At 38.0% G+C, this 16,788-nt stretch overlaps 1 protein-coding gene across 4 annotated transcripts in view; it reads right to left on the bottom strand.

Moving 5' to 3' along the window:
- Positions 1–14,827, bottom strand: part of HSPA4L (heat shock 70kDa protein 4-like) — a 20,867-nt gene extending 6,040 nt beyond the window's left edge. For 2 of the 4 annotated variants that reach the window (XM_010285359.1, XM_010285361.1), the window contains exons 1-12: positions 14,777–14,827; positions 13,238–13,378; positions 11,596–11,718; positions 10,022–10,121; positions 8,108–8,241; positions 6,926–7,170; positions 6,763–6,839; positions 5,422–5,573; positions 4,817–4,923; positions 4,286–4,419; positions 2,899–3,101; positions 247–348 (exon numbers count right to left, since the gene is read on the bottom strand). In XM_010285359.1, the coding sequence (XP_010283661.1) occupies positions 247–348; positions 2,899–3,101; positions 4,286–4,419; positions 4,817–4,923; positions 5,422–5,573; positions 6,763–6,839; positions 6,926–7,170; positions 8,108–8,241; positions 10,022–10,121; positions 11,596–11,718; positions 13,238–13,264 (1,404 nt within the window). In that variant the 5' untranslated portion in view covers positions 13,265–13,378; positions 14,777–14,827. Of the gene's footprint in view, positions 1–246; positions 349–1,482; positions 1,531–2,898; positions 3,102–4,285; positions 4,420–4,816; positions 4,924–5,421; positions 5,574–6,762; positions 6,840–6,925; positions 7,171–8,107; positions 8,242–10,021; positions 10,122–11,595; positions 11,719–13,237; positions 13,379–14,776 lie in introns of all 4 variants that reach the window. The other 2 variants (XM_010285358.1, XM_010285362.1) reach the window with 2 other exon arrangements.
- Between the last annotated feature and the right edge of the window lie 1,961 nt (positions 14,828–16,788).

The following is a 16,788-nucleotide window of genomic DNA, read 5'->3' as shown; positions in this document are numbered from 1 at the left end:
TCCCTACATTCCATCTTCACTATAAAACTAGGTTAACTGAAACTTACTTCAAAGTCTTAATCGTAGTCTATGTTGAAAATGAAAGTGCTAAGGAAGGATTCCTAACTTAACCATTTCAATATAGCTGTACTCCTCTAAATACAGTCCGTGTTTGCAACTAAGTAAGGTTAATGACTTTGAGAATACCGGGCAAAAAACATCTAAGGGAAGCAACGTTACAATTCCTTATCAATACTGAATACAAACTTTTGTTTCGGTTCCTGCATTTTCAGTTTCCTCATCTGCTTGGTTCTGTTGTTCAGCTTGACTTTTCTGAATACCTTCATCTTGATCAACCTGCATTTTATCCTAGAAAAAGAGTTACATAACTGAATGCAAAGGTTTGCTGCATGATTTCAAACTGACGTCAATTATAGTTGATCACAGATATTGCAAGGACTTACTCGCATGTTTAAACAAGCATTTTGGTGTAGTACTTGTATTCATATCTTTCTCAAATCCAATGGAAATTCTATTCTGCCTGCCCCCCTTGAAATAATTATGATGTTGCTCTTTGTCCCCTGCTCAAGAATTACACTAAGCCCTGTGAATACTCCATTTTAAATTAGAAACGAATACATATAAAACATATGCGAAGAACATTCTAGAAACACACCACCAACACAGGCAATACCAACAGGTTCTCTATGGAACAGCCAGAACTTCCACCTCATAATTTTTCACCTAAACTTTAAAGTTTGTAATCCAAAGCAGAAGTAATTTAGTCATCGTAACTGTTACCTGCATCGGTCTCATAGGACCATAAAAATTACTTTCTGTAGTAGCCTCTTTGAGAACATGACCAGCTGTCTTCCCTCCCTGCCACCCAAAATTAAGAAAGTTTCACTTGAATTTATCTGTAGTTCACCTATGCCTTATTCTACATTTAAGGATGTTAAAGACATCACCAATTATTATGCTGCTCACTTGATTTAGTTTAAGTAATACAATTCCCTGTCATCACTGCAAAAAACTTTTAAGAACATAATAATGTCTAAGTCTCAAGTTTACAGGATGACCCCAATATTTGGACATCCAAAGCATAAATAAGTAACAAGCTGTAGCTGAGGTCTGAAAACTCTAAGATTACTTCCATTACACGGAATTAAGATTCCTGGATTCACAGACTAAATATGCATGTAAAATAATTTACTGTTATTTCTGCGAGATACAATAAAAAGTTATTTAAGGATTTCAAACTCTAGCACAGGTGTGTACGTTGCAGTTTAGCTATGTTAATTGATTCAGCAAGCTTTTAATGATAAAAGTTGAAAACAAGAAGGCTACTTTTACCAAATTTAAGTTTTGTCACTTCAGAGTAGAAAAAACACACCTCATTGATTGTTCTTACTGTTCACATAGAAAAGGCAACAACTAGAAGGAACTCTTTTGCCTACACAGAAAAGCTAGAGGGGGAAAATAAGACATATATACACCACAAACCTCCTCCTCAGAGTCGAGGGTATCATCCTCAGTAATGAAAGGTAATTGCTGACAAGCACCATTGTAAAACAGAAGATGTGTTAGATGAATGGAGGTACTACAAATTGAAAGCCCGAGGATGGAAGGGGTTACTCTTGGTACTGAACACAGCGTACTCATCTTAGTAACCTCCACATGCAGTGCGCCTATTACACAAAATGGCAGCTGTGTCACTTACAAACATCAGATGCAGAGCACTTGTCCACAAGGAACTGCATCATGTTTGGCATTTCAAATATGCTCAAATTCCTGGAAAGCAGTATAATATTTAAGGAGTTGCTTATATCAATTATGTAACACTAATTGTGTAACTGCTTGCTCTAATATAGTAGTATATTCAACTAATGTGAGAAAAGCTGCTCAGGACAAATTTTAAATGATTATGACAGGAAATGCATCCACTCCTTGTTCTGAATAAAGCTGCCAAGCGTTCGCTTTCTGTTCAAGCTTACTCCCTAAGGAAACCCTCCCTCAGTATGCCTGACAGCCTGTAGGACGGGTCACTGCTGAGCACTCTGCAACCTCAGAAAGACAGCATGAGTGTGGAGCAGCAGCTTGCCCACTGCTTTATCTTTTTCTCTACACTATCGTCTCTCTCCCCTGGGAGCTGTGACTTAAGCAAAAGCCCAAGCAATGGAAGGGCACAAGAAAGGCTGCCGAGGCCTGCACTGGTGCGCCGCTCCCAGCTGCAAAGCGCTCCCTGGCACCCAGTCCTCAGCTTTACAGCATCGAATAGAATAGCAGCACCTCCCTCACTGATCTACCTTCAGTATGCAGTGCGCTATCAAGAAAATTGCTCCTGCTTGCACTAGAAGAAGAGAACATAATTTTCTTAATTTCTCAGTATTAACAACAAAGCTGTTGCACATTTATTTCCAGTAATATTCCCTTATGGGCTTACAAGCCAGTTTGTAACAACTGCCAACACTGAAGTACATAAAAGAAGTGCCCTTAGCAAAAGAATGTTTATGAAGAACAAGTTTTCCATATATAAAGAAATACCATGGGTTTTTTTCCTCAATTAAAATGTAGTACTTGAGAAAAAACAAACCTTTACAATTCATTTGTCAACAGATCTCATTACATATGTTGCCAGTTGACAGAAACATGGGATAATGCTAAGACTAGCAGAGAGATGGCAAAGAAAAATGAAAAAAATTAAAAATTTTCTTTAGAATCCTGTTTTACATTCTTTTTTGCTTTCTTAGTGCCACATGGCACCATAACAAACACGAAGAAATGTGTTACATAACTGAAGAAATAATTTAAAGGTGGAGAAGTAGTAATTGTCAAAAGCTATATGCTATGATTGACTCCCTAATTATTGACTCTCTTGTCAGAATTACAAGGACTGTAGATATTTAGAAGTTTACATACCAGCTCATCATCTCTGCCTTGGTTCTTACTTGATGATTCAGTGTCCATAGGCGTGTCATTGTGATCTCCCTCTATGTTCTGCTTCTCTATTATAGAAGCATTAGCCACGCTGAAAAGGCCATGAATATTGACACGTACTTTAACCTTCACTTTGGAATTGTCGCCATCATGTTGGGGACCAACATTCTGAATACTGAAACGCCCTTCAAAAAAAAAAAAAGATGGTTTTAATTTTTGTTCCAAAAAATAGTGAAAGAGGAAAAAAATAAAATACATTCCTTGAAAGGTGTTAACTTAAATAGCAACTTCATGTAACTTAAACTACTTGAAAACTTCCTACTTCATTGTCAATTCTACAACGTAAGCTGCAGCTAGATAAACTAAAACCTGGTTCCCCGATTATTATCAGTTAACTGATAATTACCAAGACTTTTTTGCTATACCTGTATTTTATAAAAAGTCAAGATAACACTTTACTAGGTGTTGCCTTCTCTAACGATCACACTACAGAAATTACTCTGATTCATCTCAAATGGTTTCTTTCATCCATGTAACCCAAACTTTGCACTGAAAATGTTAACAGAGATAAAAAATTCTATTTAGTAACATGGATGCACTACACATTTTGGAGAATGAACAAGTGCTTATGAAGGCTTCTGGAAGCAGTGAGGTTGACACTTTATTATGCAAATGATGCAGACTGTGCATATGTAAAGGAGAATGTTCTTTCCTAAAGATGACACACTTCTTGCATAGACAGCTAAACAGGTAGCACCAAGTTTATATCAGGTTCATAAATCGGTAAATAAAGTCATGACTTAAAGACCCAGAGGAGTCTACTACTAACTACAAGTAAGGTAGTATTAGCTACCAGGAAACTTATTCAAACCATCTAGTACTGTAGACTCTACTACAGATACTTAAGTTCAGGAAATGTTTATCTTGTACATTCTCAGATTAACAGAAAGAGACCTGAGAGATACCTGTCTGGACAGATAACTGTCTAGTGCTCACGCGTCCTTGGATCCAATTTCTTTGGCAAATCCAGGCTGGCCGGCACATAAGATCCTTAACCATTTTATAGAGGTTGAAAGAACCAGACAATAGAGCACTACACTCTTCGTACCCACTTTTTTTTAAAGCATTCAGAAACAATGAAGACAGACAGAATGAAGAAAGGAAATTTTTTAGGAACTGCCAAAAGAAGGTGTTGATACTGTTTGATCAAGGCATTTAAACCAAGACAACTGTGCCGTGCCTTTCTAAAGAACCTAGACTTTTCTGTAACCTAGGAAATACAGAAGGAACATTACCTTGAAAAAATGAGAACTGCTTTTCCTATTATCAACATGAGTTGGGTATGAGGTTTTTATTCACATGTCCTTACCTATTCTGGAATCAGGATAAGGCACTTCATGCGGATGGGTATAGTAAGCTTCCAGGTCAAAAGGCTCTTTCTTGTGAAAAGTAATTACTTTTGAGAATGGAGCAGCATGGTTCTTACTGAAGACTTCACACTCCCTAAAGCAGGAAAATATTAAGCAAGGTTAAACCACTGAGCATAACACAATGGATAATCAAAATCAAGGTATGTTAATGATCAGCAGCCGTGCTAACCAGGCAAATAAATAATTTAGTTTACTAAAGTCCGTTTATGACGTGAGTTGCAGGTTGAAAGCCTGTAGATCTCAAAGCTGGACTACGCATTCTACGTCACACTTCTCAAAAATCAAGCAACTTCACACCAACATTTTTAAATTAAATGTATTTCCAATTATTAAACAGTAATCGTCAATTAAGTAGTATAATGCAAAACAAGAAAACTAAAACTGTTAGAGCGAATGACAGCTTCAAAGCCTGAGGCTTGGTCTTCTATGTTCACAAACACACACTTTTTAGTAGGCACCATAGGACTTACCCTGTTCCTTCTTCATAAGATGATTTCCATCTTAATGTTACTGAATAAGGAACGACATCTGTGATGGAAAATTCACGCACTTTAAAAGCTGGGGAAAGAATTGCACACTAGAAAACAAAGACCAAAATTTTATTATATCCATGTAGTCAAATAAATAGCGAGTAATTAATTAATACCTAAGTGCAAAAAGGCTACAATTCATATAGGTCACATGGAGGTCCTGCTTATCACAGAATTTTTAACAGAAAGTTAATTGAACTGAAAGACTTAACTAAATTAAAGTAACAGATGCTACTTCCCCAGTGACTGTCAGTGAAGACACCCAGCAAAGCTTCCACACGACTAGACAGAAATGAAACAGTGCAATTTATGTCATCAAACTTAACAGGTCTGTAACAAGACCATCCTTCTAATATGACACAGCAGCAAATTACCAAATGTACCAAATGTACAATCATTTCTGACATGGTCACTGTCACCAACCGTTGAAAGAACAAGTAAGACTCTTTGTCCTGTTTCAGCTACCTTTTGCTTTTTGTTAGTTGTATTTCATTAGCACATGACATTAGAGAAGCAATACTCAAGTTTAATTTCAGTAACTATACCTGCAAGGCACAGCCTCTTGCAACAGCTTCATCAGCATTTAGCGTGGTGCTTATCTCTTTACAGAAAAAGTTAGAGATCTGTTCCTTCACTGCTGGAATTCTAGTAGCCCCACCTACTATTTCTATACTGTAGATATCTTCACGCTGAAGTTCTAGAAAAGAGTGCATGGCCTTAAGTTATCACCAAGATATCAAAAAGCTGTCTTTGAACAACAACAAAAAGATAGGAGTTCTTTTACTATCTAGACGCTGTGTGACAAGCACTGAATATATTCCAACAGCCGACAAGATGTTTAAAATCAGATTGGTCATGGTATGTCTATTCAAACTCTTTGTCTCTCCTGCAGGCTACAAAGTTTTCTACTTGCATAATCCTGGAAGATGCAGACGCCAAGCATCACAACTTAAAATGCACTGTCCATGTGCATCCCCTTCCTGGTGTGCATGAACTCAAGTGTGTGTAATTGGGTGTTTTTTGGCAGCCCTGCACTACTGAACAATACCTCACCCCTCCCAAACAAGAACAAAATGAAACCCTAATATACCTCACTTTATGTTTGATTTAATTTTGCTTGCCAATAAAGAAAAGTAAAACCCTTTACTAACAATACATAATAAATATTGGACTGTGCTTGCAGGGTAACTTTTTAATTCTGAATTCAAGATATGTGTATAAAGTGATCTCAAACAACTGTCAATCTTTGAACAGCTCTGCTCAGCAGTTATTCAGGTTCTTACTTCCTGTATTAGCTATCTAGCCTTGTCACAAGATAAGCAGAATTCTTCCCTTTGTTTTAGTAGAAGATGCCGGAATTAGGGGTAAAACTTTCCTGTGAAAGTTTAATTCCCTCCTTTATACTACATAGAAAAAAAAAAAATTGTTATTTGCACATGCTTCAGAATTTATTTCAAGAATATACTGCCAAATTCTCAGGTCAGTGAGGACATGTATGTATCATATATGGAACAGGCTGGCCAGACAGCTGCAGTAAAGAGTAAGTTATTCCCATCATGGTTTTAGTTTGGTTGTTTCTTGATTTTAAATAAAATAATCTTTCAGAGCGCCAACCTCTTCCATTACACAGGGTGAATGAGGGTCAATAAACCAAGGTTGCAGAGTGATATGTGCACTAAATGAGGCAGGAATGGCATCATGCATACATGACAAGCATACAAATGGAACTTACATTTAACTTTTCAGTACTTAGCTTTGCAATTCTAATAAATACAAAAATATATTGAAAAGATAATCATTAAAGAGATCTAGGATAACTAGATTTACTAGTTATTACTAGTTACTTTCTTGAACCAAAAGTAGTACCTAAAGTAACTCCTACTTACTAGCTTGATCCATGGCTGCTCTTAGAGGAGGTTCCACTCTAGACAGAAGGGTGGCACACAATTGCTCAAACTGAGCTCTGCAGGAACAGAGAAAGCATTTCATGTTACAAGACAGCTCAGAGACCACACTTCACCACACTTCAGTGAAAATAATGTACAGTACCTGTTCATCTTACTGGAGACATCGAGGTCATTCATGAAGCACTCAATGTTGAGTGGAAGGTCCGAAGCATTTGCACTCATAAGCTTCTTTAGTTTTTCACATTCCTGATACAATCGTAGCAGCGCTCGGGGATTCTCCTTTACATTCAGTTTATATTTTGTCCTAAATTCTTCAGAGAAGTAGTCTACCAAAGCCTCATCGAAATTCCTACCACCAACAAAAGGGTCAAAGGTAGCAGCCAAGACCTGCACAGCAGTGAAAGAACAACGATTAAAAAGTTATTAGACAATGTTTGTTTAGATACAGGGATAGCTTTCCTACAGACACTAGTTTTAGAAGTTAACATCTTTAAAAACAGGTTTGATATGGGCAAAATTCTCTGTGGTTTTCTCACCTTCTTCTACGCAGGTGCCAGATAGGACAACCTAAAAAGATCACTCCTCAAATTTAGTTTCTGTCCTCCCCAAATAAAATACTATCACACCTACCATGCTATTCTCTACCATGCTGCAGCCCCGTATCAGTTTACTAGCTCACTAAAGAAAAGACAGACTAGCATAGCTATTTTGTCTTGCTATTACTAGTTGTCTGTCATTTACTCAAAACAGAAAAACTTGCTATCTTCCATATGACATTTGATGACTACATTTTGCTATTAAAGACAAGTTAACATACACATTCATCCATCAGTAGCTCACAGACAAAGATCTACAAACGAGGAACTGAAGACTGTTCCATTTTACTTCGTATCTCCTACTTGAATTTAAATTTTGGGCCATCATGGATATCAGAAAAAAAAAATCACCACAGAGCAATTCAGGGACCTCCAACAATTTCCCAAAGATAACTCAGCAGCACAACTACAATGCTTGCTTATGAGACTACCAGAACATGCAAATATTTCAGTGATATAACATGAAACAAAAACTGTGCAGTATGCTTAATTGTCAAGCACTTTTCAAAACACACTTTAGGATAATTCATTTCTACATTTTATAAAAATTGATTTGCTGAAATAGCAAAAAAACCCCACAAAGTTTTTTTATTCAGCATTTCAAAAATATTTGCTATAGATACTTATTTAGTTCGGAAAAAAAATCTTTCCACAGAACAGTATTTTGAGTATTGTTCAATTAAATACTTCAGGAATATGGGATTTTACTGTATGACTTAATAGATTACCTTCAGTTTTCCCTTGTTAAAAGCACAGATTGAAACCTGATACGCAGAATGACCCATATCTACAAAGACTACGTTTCTTGGCTTCTCTTCCAAGGCTGGCAGATCTTGCTTGTATATTCCATAGGCTAGTGCAACTGAAAAACACCACACGCAGAAGGTAAGGGAAAGCTTTACATACAACTGTAAAGCATGCATTAAAAGCACTACCAAAAGAAGGACACTGCTTATGTTTACTCTTTCTAAACACCTCCATTACTCTGCTCAAATAGAACATAAGGGTCAAAAGGGTCACAAGTTTTAGACCATTATGAGTTGCCACGTTCTTTACTTCCATTTCTTGTTTGATTTATAGTTTTACTAATAAATTACCTCATGTCCATTCATATAATTGACACTGAAGTATTCTGTATAACCTAGCACCTCTTTTCAACACTTACTGCATGCTGTGCACCTTCAAAGCACTAACTTGAAGTCAGCAGCATACACACCATCATATATTTAAATTTTTACATCCAGGATTTATCAGATTTGTTATTTTTGCTTCTGTTTAAGAATTACTGTTCATATATAAAGCAGCTCATCACAAAGAAAGTTAACATGTTGAAAACACGTTTTTCACTCTCAAGGGAAGAAACAGATGCAAGTGAAGGTTTAATACTACTAAAGTATCATCTTGTATTTCAGTTCTGCTTATAACCAAATTAACATTGTGGTTTGTGAAATTGCACAGATTAAGTCTCATGCCTACACCTCTCCTTTGAAAGGCCTTACTTTCAGTATTTTTTAGCTCAGCTTTGCGAAATTCAAGCACGCTCAAGGATAACAAAAAGCTTTAGAAGACTAGTTTACACATATCTAACATTTCAATACCAGCACTCATTCGGAAAGTTGGTTGAACCTTTCTAAAAACAAAGGTAATTTAACTCAATAAAAAAGTAAGTTACTGGTTTAAATGGCTCCAACTTTAGGTCCCATGAAGTGTAACACATTTCTATAGTCTACACTAGAATTTGCCAACACCAGAGGAGGGCAGTATACAAATTACCTTATAGAAACAACAGCTGTGCCAATGCTACAACTGACAGGATTGCCACAAGTTTCAACTGTCATTATCCCACAAGACTTGACTTGTGTATTTCGAAAAGTCACACAGTTCAAGTTGTTTCTAAATACTGTATGCAAGCCTGCCTTCAGAAAAAGCTCTGTAAAAATGCAGTTTGTGTAGAAGCAGTTTTTAAAGCATATATCAAGTAGTTGAAAATGAAAAGTCTTTGGATTACACATTTTAAGATTTCCCTTCAATGTATTTCACTTCAAACAAATACTAGCTTATGATAAAAAAGTACTTCCCTAATACTTCAATGAGATGTATTTTTACTCCAGCACAGCCATCTAAGCTGGAAAGAAAATCAGAAGACCCCACTACACACCCATGTTATATAATGCATTTACTGTAATCTTTCAGACAGATGCAGGTCACATCTGGTAATATTGTACTATACTATTATTTAACACAACAATTGAGAATTTAGGTCAGGTGCATACCCCAGCTGGATCATTAAGGGATTCTGAAGCTAGCTCAGACCTTCCCCACACAGCTGCTGTAGCTCCAAGGTACAGCAGAGAGGTAAGCATAGGGACCAGCTTTATTTCAGAAGCAGAGTAGCTGTTTTCACGTGCCACTGTATTCAAGTTAGCAAACCCAAACTCTCATCACCTCTCCTAAGTGCTGAACACCACCCCACGGAAATAGTTGCTGTGCTTCCAGTTTCCCAGCTGGATTGGACAGTACTAGCCTGGATAGCTTTTTTCCCCAGGCTCCTAATTGTGTAACAGCCATATGTCATCAGCTTCATAGAATCCATAGCCTGAATGTGGGGGGCAGGAGGAACAGAAAGTGTTGCTACCCTTTACCTGCTGTAGTTTCATTCATCAGCTTCAGACAATTTAATCCTGCGATCTGTGCAGCTGCCATTACAGACCTTCTTTCAGCATCAGTGAAGAAACTGGGTACCTGTTTCCAAAAAGTAATTACATAGGATATTATGAAATACAGACTTTTTTAAAGAAGTCAAGACTTACCCATTAAGCAACCCTATAAATTTCAATACCACAAGAAACTGTTATAAGCTAACTTCAGATTAATAAGGCAGTCTGATTAAAACGGCTAATGCATTTTAGTGCATATTTTCAGTCAAATCTCAAAATTTGACAAAAATGAAGTGTCATCCAGAGTTGTTTTAAACAAAGCACCAAAAAACCCCTGAAAATGTTTCTCAGATTCTTCTGATGAATCTTTGATCTTATAATTATTACCAGTTTCTGAAAACATCTGTGCAGCACAAAGTCAACACAATGAATATTCATGCATAGCCCTAAAATAAGTTACAGCAGGAACACTACAGTGGTGCTGAACTAAACTTTGTGTTATGACTGAATCCGTATTCATTTTTCAGTTATTACCTCTACCACAGTGCCAGCTTACGGTGCACTACAATACTCAGTTCCATCAAAAATAGCCAAAGCCAATCAGAGCCCATTTAGAAACTGGCTGCAATGAGTTACTGTTATCTTCAACTTCAGTCAAGCTTAAGACATAGAACCCCATTCCTGGTGTATTTTGTTAGCTACCATTGTGGTGTATTACCAAGGATCCTTGTTTGCGTGGAAGGTATTCTCTGTAAGTGTCTTTGTATACTATAGGGAAGCAAGGAAAAAGATCAAAGCAGATTTCTAACAGCTGAAGCATACCAGTTCCCTTGGAGATGATGGGAGTCTGATGGAGAGGGGATAACCCCAATACTTGATGCCCAGACTTTTCACCAGAGCCAAGAGAAATGAAGCAGTAAACAAAACCATGTGAAAAGCAGACATTTAGGACTTCATATCAGGAACAAAACCTCCTGTCTTCAAGGTCCCCCTCCTGCCCTGCCATGGGTGTGGGCACTAGCTAAAAAACCCACCACCAACACAACTAAACCAGCCAGATAAAAAGACCTTTTCAAACAAATGCAGGTAGTCTGGGCTTCTCAAATTGCCAGTATAACCCTCAGAGCCATAAGAGGCAACTCCCAGCTACACTACAACCCAACAGCGTTCAACTATGTAACAATGAAGAAATTTAACATTAATTTGGGAAGGTTCATTGGAACCAAGGAAGATATGCTTACATGTAGGACAGTTCCCGTTTATAATAGTAACTACAGTAATCAGGATGACTATACATAGCACTTGGAGTTAGCCAGTCTGGATCAGCTGAAGCAGCACATTCTTTCTGAAAACACAGTCTGGATTTAACAAATTTTCCATTTTCTCACATGATTAACAGAAGTATCCTCATTTGGAAAAAAAATATAATAATGGCCCATGGCCGGGGCGGGGGGGAAAGGGTGCGATTCCTATCCACTACTTGTATCTCTTACCATGGCATAAATTGTACCAGCTTACGTAACGTTAGGAAGAATTGCAATAAATATATTACAACTTACTGAAATTACACAGTCTGCCACCGGTTTCTTCAAAGCACTTTCTGAAGTCTCTTTAAGCTTGGCCAGTAACATTCCTGTCACCTGTTCAATTGCAAATAGTCTCTCTTCATCTAGGTATCTCACCTGAAACAGAATTGCAATTCTGTAATAAATCATCTCAACTCTTCTCTAAGATGTGCGACTTGGACATTTTTTGTAATTTTCAACAAATGAGACCCAAGTATAACACCACACTCCAGACACAGATAGCTCTCGGTATCAACTGATCCTGTGGATTTGTGCTTACCTACAACAAATTATAACCTTTCAGTTTAGCTGAAAACTCTTTTGTGGGAAACCTTAACACCTGCATTATCTCAAGGTGCTATTCACAAAGCTACAGTACTTTTGTAGTAGTTATGCAGAAAAAGCATAATGAACACAGAATCACAGTTGTCCCAATAGGAGCTAAAACCAAAAGTTTTCGAGTCAGCCTAAGGAACCTTTGCTTCCTGCAAGGGTCACTCAAGCACGTGAGGCGGGGAAGGGGCAAATGAGGCAATTTGAACAGTCCTGCCTGCTCAGGAAACACATCTGATTCTTCAGCCTTCATGTGAGACTCTGTCCTCAGTCCCTGACACAGGCTGCCGTCTCGCTAGCAATCCCCAACACCCCTGTGCAGGGAAATCCAGAACGATGAGCAGCAGCTCTATTTACACTGGCAATTAGCATGATATGAGCAGGTACAAAGAACAGAAGACACTCAACTTTGTGTGGTATAAAGCCCCGCCAGAGAGCAACTCAAAGTGCACTAAGCAACGATGATTGAGATTTGCTTCAGAAGCACGCTCCTGATAGAAATTAAAATGCTAAAAGATATGACACATCAGAAAGCCTGGACTTCAAGAAGAGCAGTTTCCACCCCTTTAGTTTGGAAGCAAATTAAAAATAACTTGTTTGGACTACATCTTCAGAGCTTTATCTTGTTTTCCTGAAACTTGGCCTCTGCATGGCTAAGACCTAAACTCAGATGAGACTAATAATCACACACTGTAATTGTATGTATTTGAAGGTGAATTTAGTAAGGTAGGGTGAAAACCTGCTAATGTGACTATAGAAAGCTAATACAATTGATGAGAAAACTGCACGGACATATCTGACAAAGTACAGTACTTGAGCAGATGTTACTGCAGCGAATAAAATGTTCTTCATCTCCTGGTAACAGCAGATTTATTACAGAGTCCATTTGATTGAAGACGAATGAAACAAACTTAACCTTCTTTGGGGGGAGAGTGATTTAACATTTTATAGCATACCTGTACGGGAGACAATGCAATACCTTTTTTTACACTGCTTTATTACTACAGGACATGAGTATGTAATACAGAGCAAGTACTCTACATCTTCCTGAACATTTCAGGAAGTGAATGAATTACAAGGAGAAATAAGAAACATTGCAAAACTGTGCTAAGGCAGGCTCTGTGAAAAATAAAAGGTATTACTGTACTGGTCATCACCTGTCACTTCTTTTCAAAACGAGTAAGAATGTATTTAGAGTCTTCTTAAGGAGAACCTGAATCAAATCAAGTAGGAAGTTCAGTGACAAAGGTCTAAAGTGCTCATCTTTACCACTAAAGATCTTCTGCACAAAGCTCTAACTCACCTTTACTCCTACGGAGCCATTCGGCATCTTCTGAAGTTCATAGGGAAGTTTGGCCCTTTCAGCTTGTATGTAAGGATCTTCAAATGCTCTTCCATGCAGTTTTTTGAAGCCATGTAATGTGTTTTTTACATTTGTGACAATCTGTGAAAAAGATATTTTAATTACCCATGACATGCAGATTACAAAAGACCATCCAGAAAGGAACCTTGTTATGTTGGTCTTACTGCACATACTGAAGACCCACACATTTACTGAAAAACAAAGGGTGAGGGGAGAGAAGGCAGCATCTATTTTTTTAATCTATGGTCTCCATTAAAAAAATTTCAAATTTACTCCCCTCTTTAATATCCATTAGCTTACTGCCATCAATTTTCACTGTAGTTCAGAGGAGCTTTCTGATACAGCGTGCAATATTTGAGATCGTATTACATATTGTTGCAATGGCCATCTGCAGGAACAAATGATGTTATTACCTACATTAACCTTAAAAAAAGCTTCACGAAATTAACATACTTCACTTCCTTTAAAGTCCTCCTCTCATTCAGATCCCATCTGGACATAAAGCCTCCCCACACCTACTCTCTCATGTGTTTCAACCTAATTACTTTAAGGACAGACTTTTAAGTAAAGAAAGGACCAGAACAAGAAAATCCCAAACTCAGTACTTAAGCTATCAAATGCAATTACTCCAGGGTAACCTTCTCCAAGATAAACTAGTCTAACTTACTAGTCTAAATAGCAAACTTCATAGCTGGGAAGAGTACCAACAGGACACCACCTCACCAGCAAAGTTCAGGGGTTGAGCTCACATAAGTGTAAAGTTTCTCAGAATGAAAGTGATATAGCCTCTGCATATACTGACTGCTCACGGTGCTACCAGTGGGCTCTACTACCATTGTATCCACCGGGCAAATTTCCAGTTACCTGCACTCTACACTAAGGGGAAGTCAGTCCTCGGCAAACATGATGCACAGGTGCAAAGAAAGAGGGCAATTTGCAGATTCACATTGGCTATTATGATTTTTTACATATCTCCCTTCCAAGGGAAGGTTTTCCTAGGTTGCAAGTGAATTCACAGAGACTAGAGACATTTTACTTCTGTTCAAAGTTCCGAATTGAGACAGTAAATTACTAAGACGCATCATTTCACATAAGCAACAACCACTATCTATACCAATCTTCCACTGTTCAACTTCAGTTTCAACTGTTCTAAAGCATAACCACAGTATTCCTCCCCAGTGGAGATTTAATTATGAACTCTACTGTAAGCAAGGAAATAATCTTTTACTGGGAAAAAAGACAAGGTTTTCTGTTTCTTCCCATTTTTTACTTTGAATGACAAAATCATGCAGAAATACTGTTTCAATTTTAGTACAGGGAATATACTGTTGAAGCAGTAACTAATTCTGTGAAATGTACATTCATTGTAGAAAATTTACTTTAAAACAGAAAAATATAAAATGTATTCATCACTTCTCTTCCCCCAGTTCAACAGGAAACAAGTCAAGCAAGTAATTTGAGAGTTTTTCATCCATTTACCTGGCTCTTTGCTGCATTCCCAATGGCTCGGGTCTTGGATCCTAAAGATATACAGGCTCTAAGTAAAAACAGAAAAAAAAGAAATTCAGCTTTAGAAGAAAACACAGTACTTTGTAACAACCACAAAAACTAAAGCTGAACATGGATGAGGTATTTAACAGCATTCTTGCATGAAGAACTTGCAGTGAAATTCTAGTTACTTTGTTCTTTGCAAATTAGTTTAGAAACTGCAAGCAACCGCAATTGTTTTCATTATAATTGCATTTAAGGAATCCTTTAAAAGCTTTTGAGTTCTATAGATCTTATCATAAAGGTAAGGAATTAATAGTTACTTTTGGGTCACAACTTATAACCAAAGAAGCCTGTGACATTTAATTTAAAAACCTGAACTTTGCCAGTCTGGTTTTCTTGACCCAGCAACCCTGAAGTCCAACAGTACCACATTCACACTGTAAGAGCCACTAGCAACAATAACCATAGGAAACAGTAAAAAAACTCCAACAGCTAAGCCCAAGGTAGCTGAACAGCCCAGTTCTACAAACCATTGATCACTTCCCATGACCAAGGACTACCAGGTACACCCTGCAAACAGGCAAAAAGGGAGGTACCTGGGAACAGCTCCCAGCCACCCAGGGCCTGGGAAGCTCTAGACTAGTCCATGGCCCCTTCCAGCCCTCAGGTTACCACTGAGCAACCCCTCGGCCTCTAGCAAAGGCTGCCCCAGGTCGCCAGCCACCCTCTGGCCACCTCACTACTGCCTTTGGAAACTTTTTTTAAGTTTCTACGGCCCACGCCTTCGCTTTACAGATCTGAAATAGAGCTCTTTCCCCAAAAAGGAACAGATGTGGCTAAAATCATTCAGTAGTAAATAACAAATTTGAACCATATGAAATCTGGGTTGTATCTAATTGTTTAATGAATGCATAAAGGTCACTATAACAGATTGCTTCCTGTCTTCTCAGTACGATGAGGGCACTGTATGTAATTTGGTAGTATTTTCTGTCAACCTCTTCTGCTGTTAACACCACACTGAACATGCAAAACCTTCTCCACATTTAACTGCTGCAAACAGACAATGCATTGCCCTACATTTTCAAATAGGTGGTTCAGCTTTCACAAACAGCTTTTACAATGTTTCATATCGCTTAACACTACAGTTCCTATTATACTTCGTAATGATTAAGAAAAGTCAGATAAAGGAGCAATTAAGGAAGGGTGCAAATGGTTTACAAGACATTTATTTTATGGATAACAACATGCTAATGTTATTATATCACACCTTTTCAGTGTAGCAACTTGACTCTGTTGACAGACAGCATTACTTGCAAATATCCCTATGCAGAGCATGAAGCATCAAGTCAGAAGGTACTTAGCCCACCAGAGTTCCTGCCATGTTTTACTTCAATTACTCAGTTCCAGCACTAGAGGATGGATGGTTTCTCTCTCCCTCGGCTGGGAAGCAGAGATGTCAAAAAATAAAGTGTGCTCTCTTTGGCACCAAACACTTCAGCTGTATCCAAGACAGCCCTTTAGGAAGCACACCCACCATAAGGATACAAGTGCAACAACTCCCCCGCCACTATCCTCAGCCTTCTTTGAAGCGAGCTTTTGAACAGTACACAGATTTTTCTAAAGGTAGCAACTCTCCTCACCGGAAGGACATTTCAATCCTCTCCATGCATAGTTTTGAACAAGATGCTACTTCATCATTTTAATTACAGTCTGTGATTACACTAATTACACATGGTCTGAAAAAAGTTACTAAAAATTATTAGCTATCAACAACCAACTGTTTTTCCACAAAACCACAGTGGTGAGGCACAGCACTTGAAAGGGCCATTTGCCATGAATTTAACACACCAGGCTTGCTAGAAACATGTACAACAGACTTGCTGGAGTTCTCAGTTCAGAAAAAGCCAGTGTCAGTTAACATCCAAAGAGACACTAAGGCCAAAAGCCTTAAAAAGTACAAATTCTACTGGAATGGATGGCTTAATGGCAGAATCTTTCTC

Source organism: Phaethon lepturus, unplaced genomic scaffold (assembly GCF_000687285.1).
Source record: "Phaethon lepturus isolate BGI_N335 unplaced genomic scaffold, ASM68728v1 scaffold8814, whole genome shotgun sequence".
Taxonomy (NCBI): domain Eukaryota; kingdom Metazoa; phylum Chordata; class Aves; order Phaethontiformes; family Phaethontidae; genus Phaethon; species Phaethon lepturus.
Note: the sequence above shows the minus strand (reverse complement) of the source record. Positions and strands in the feature narration are given on the sequence as shown.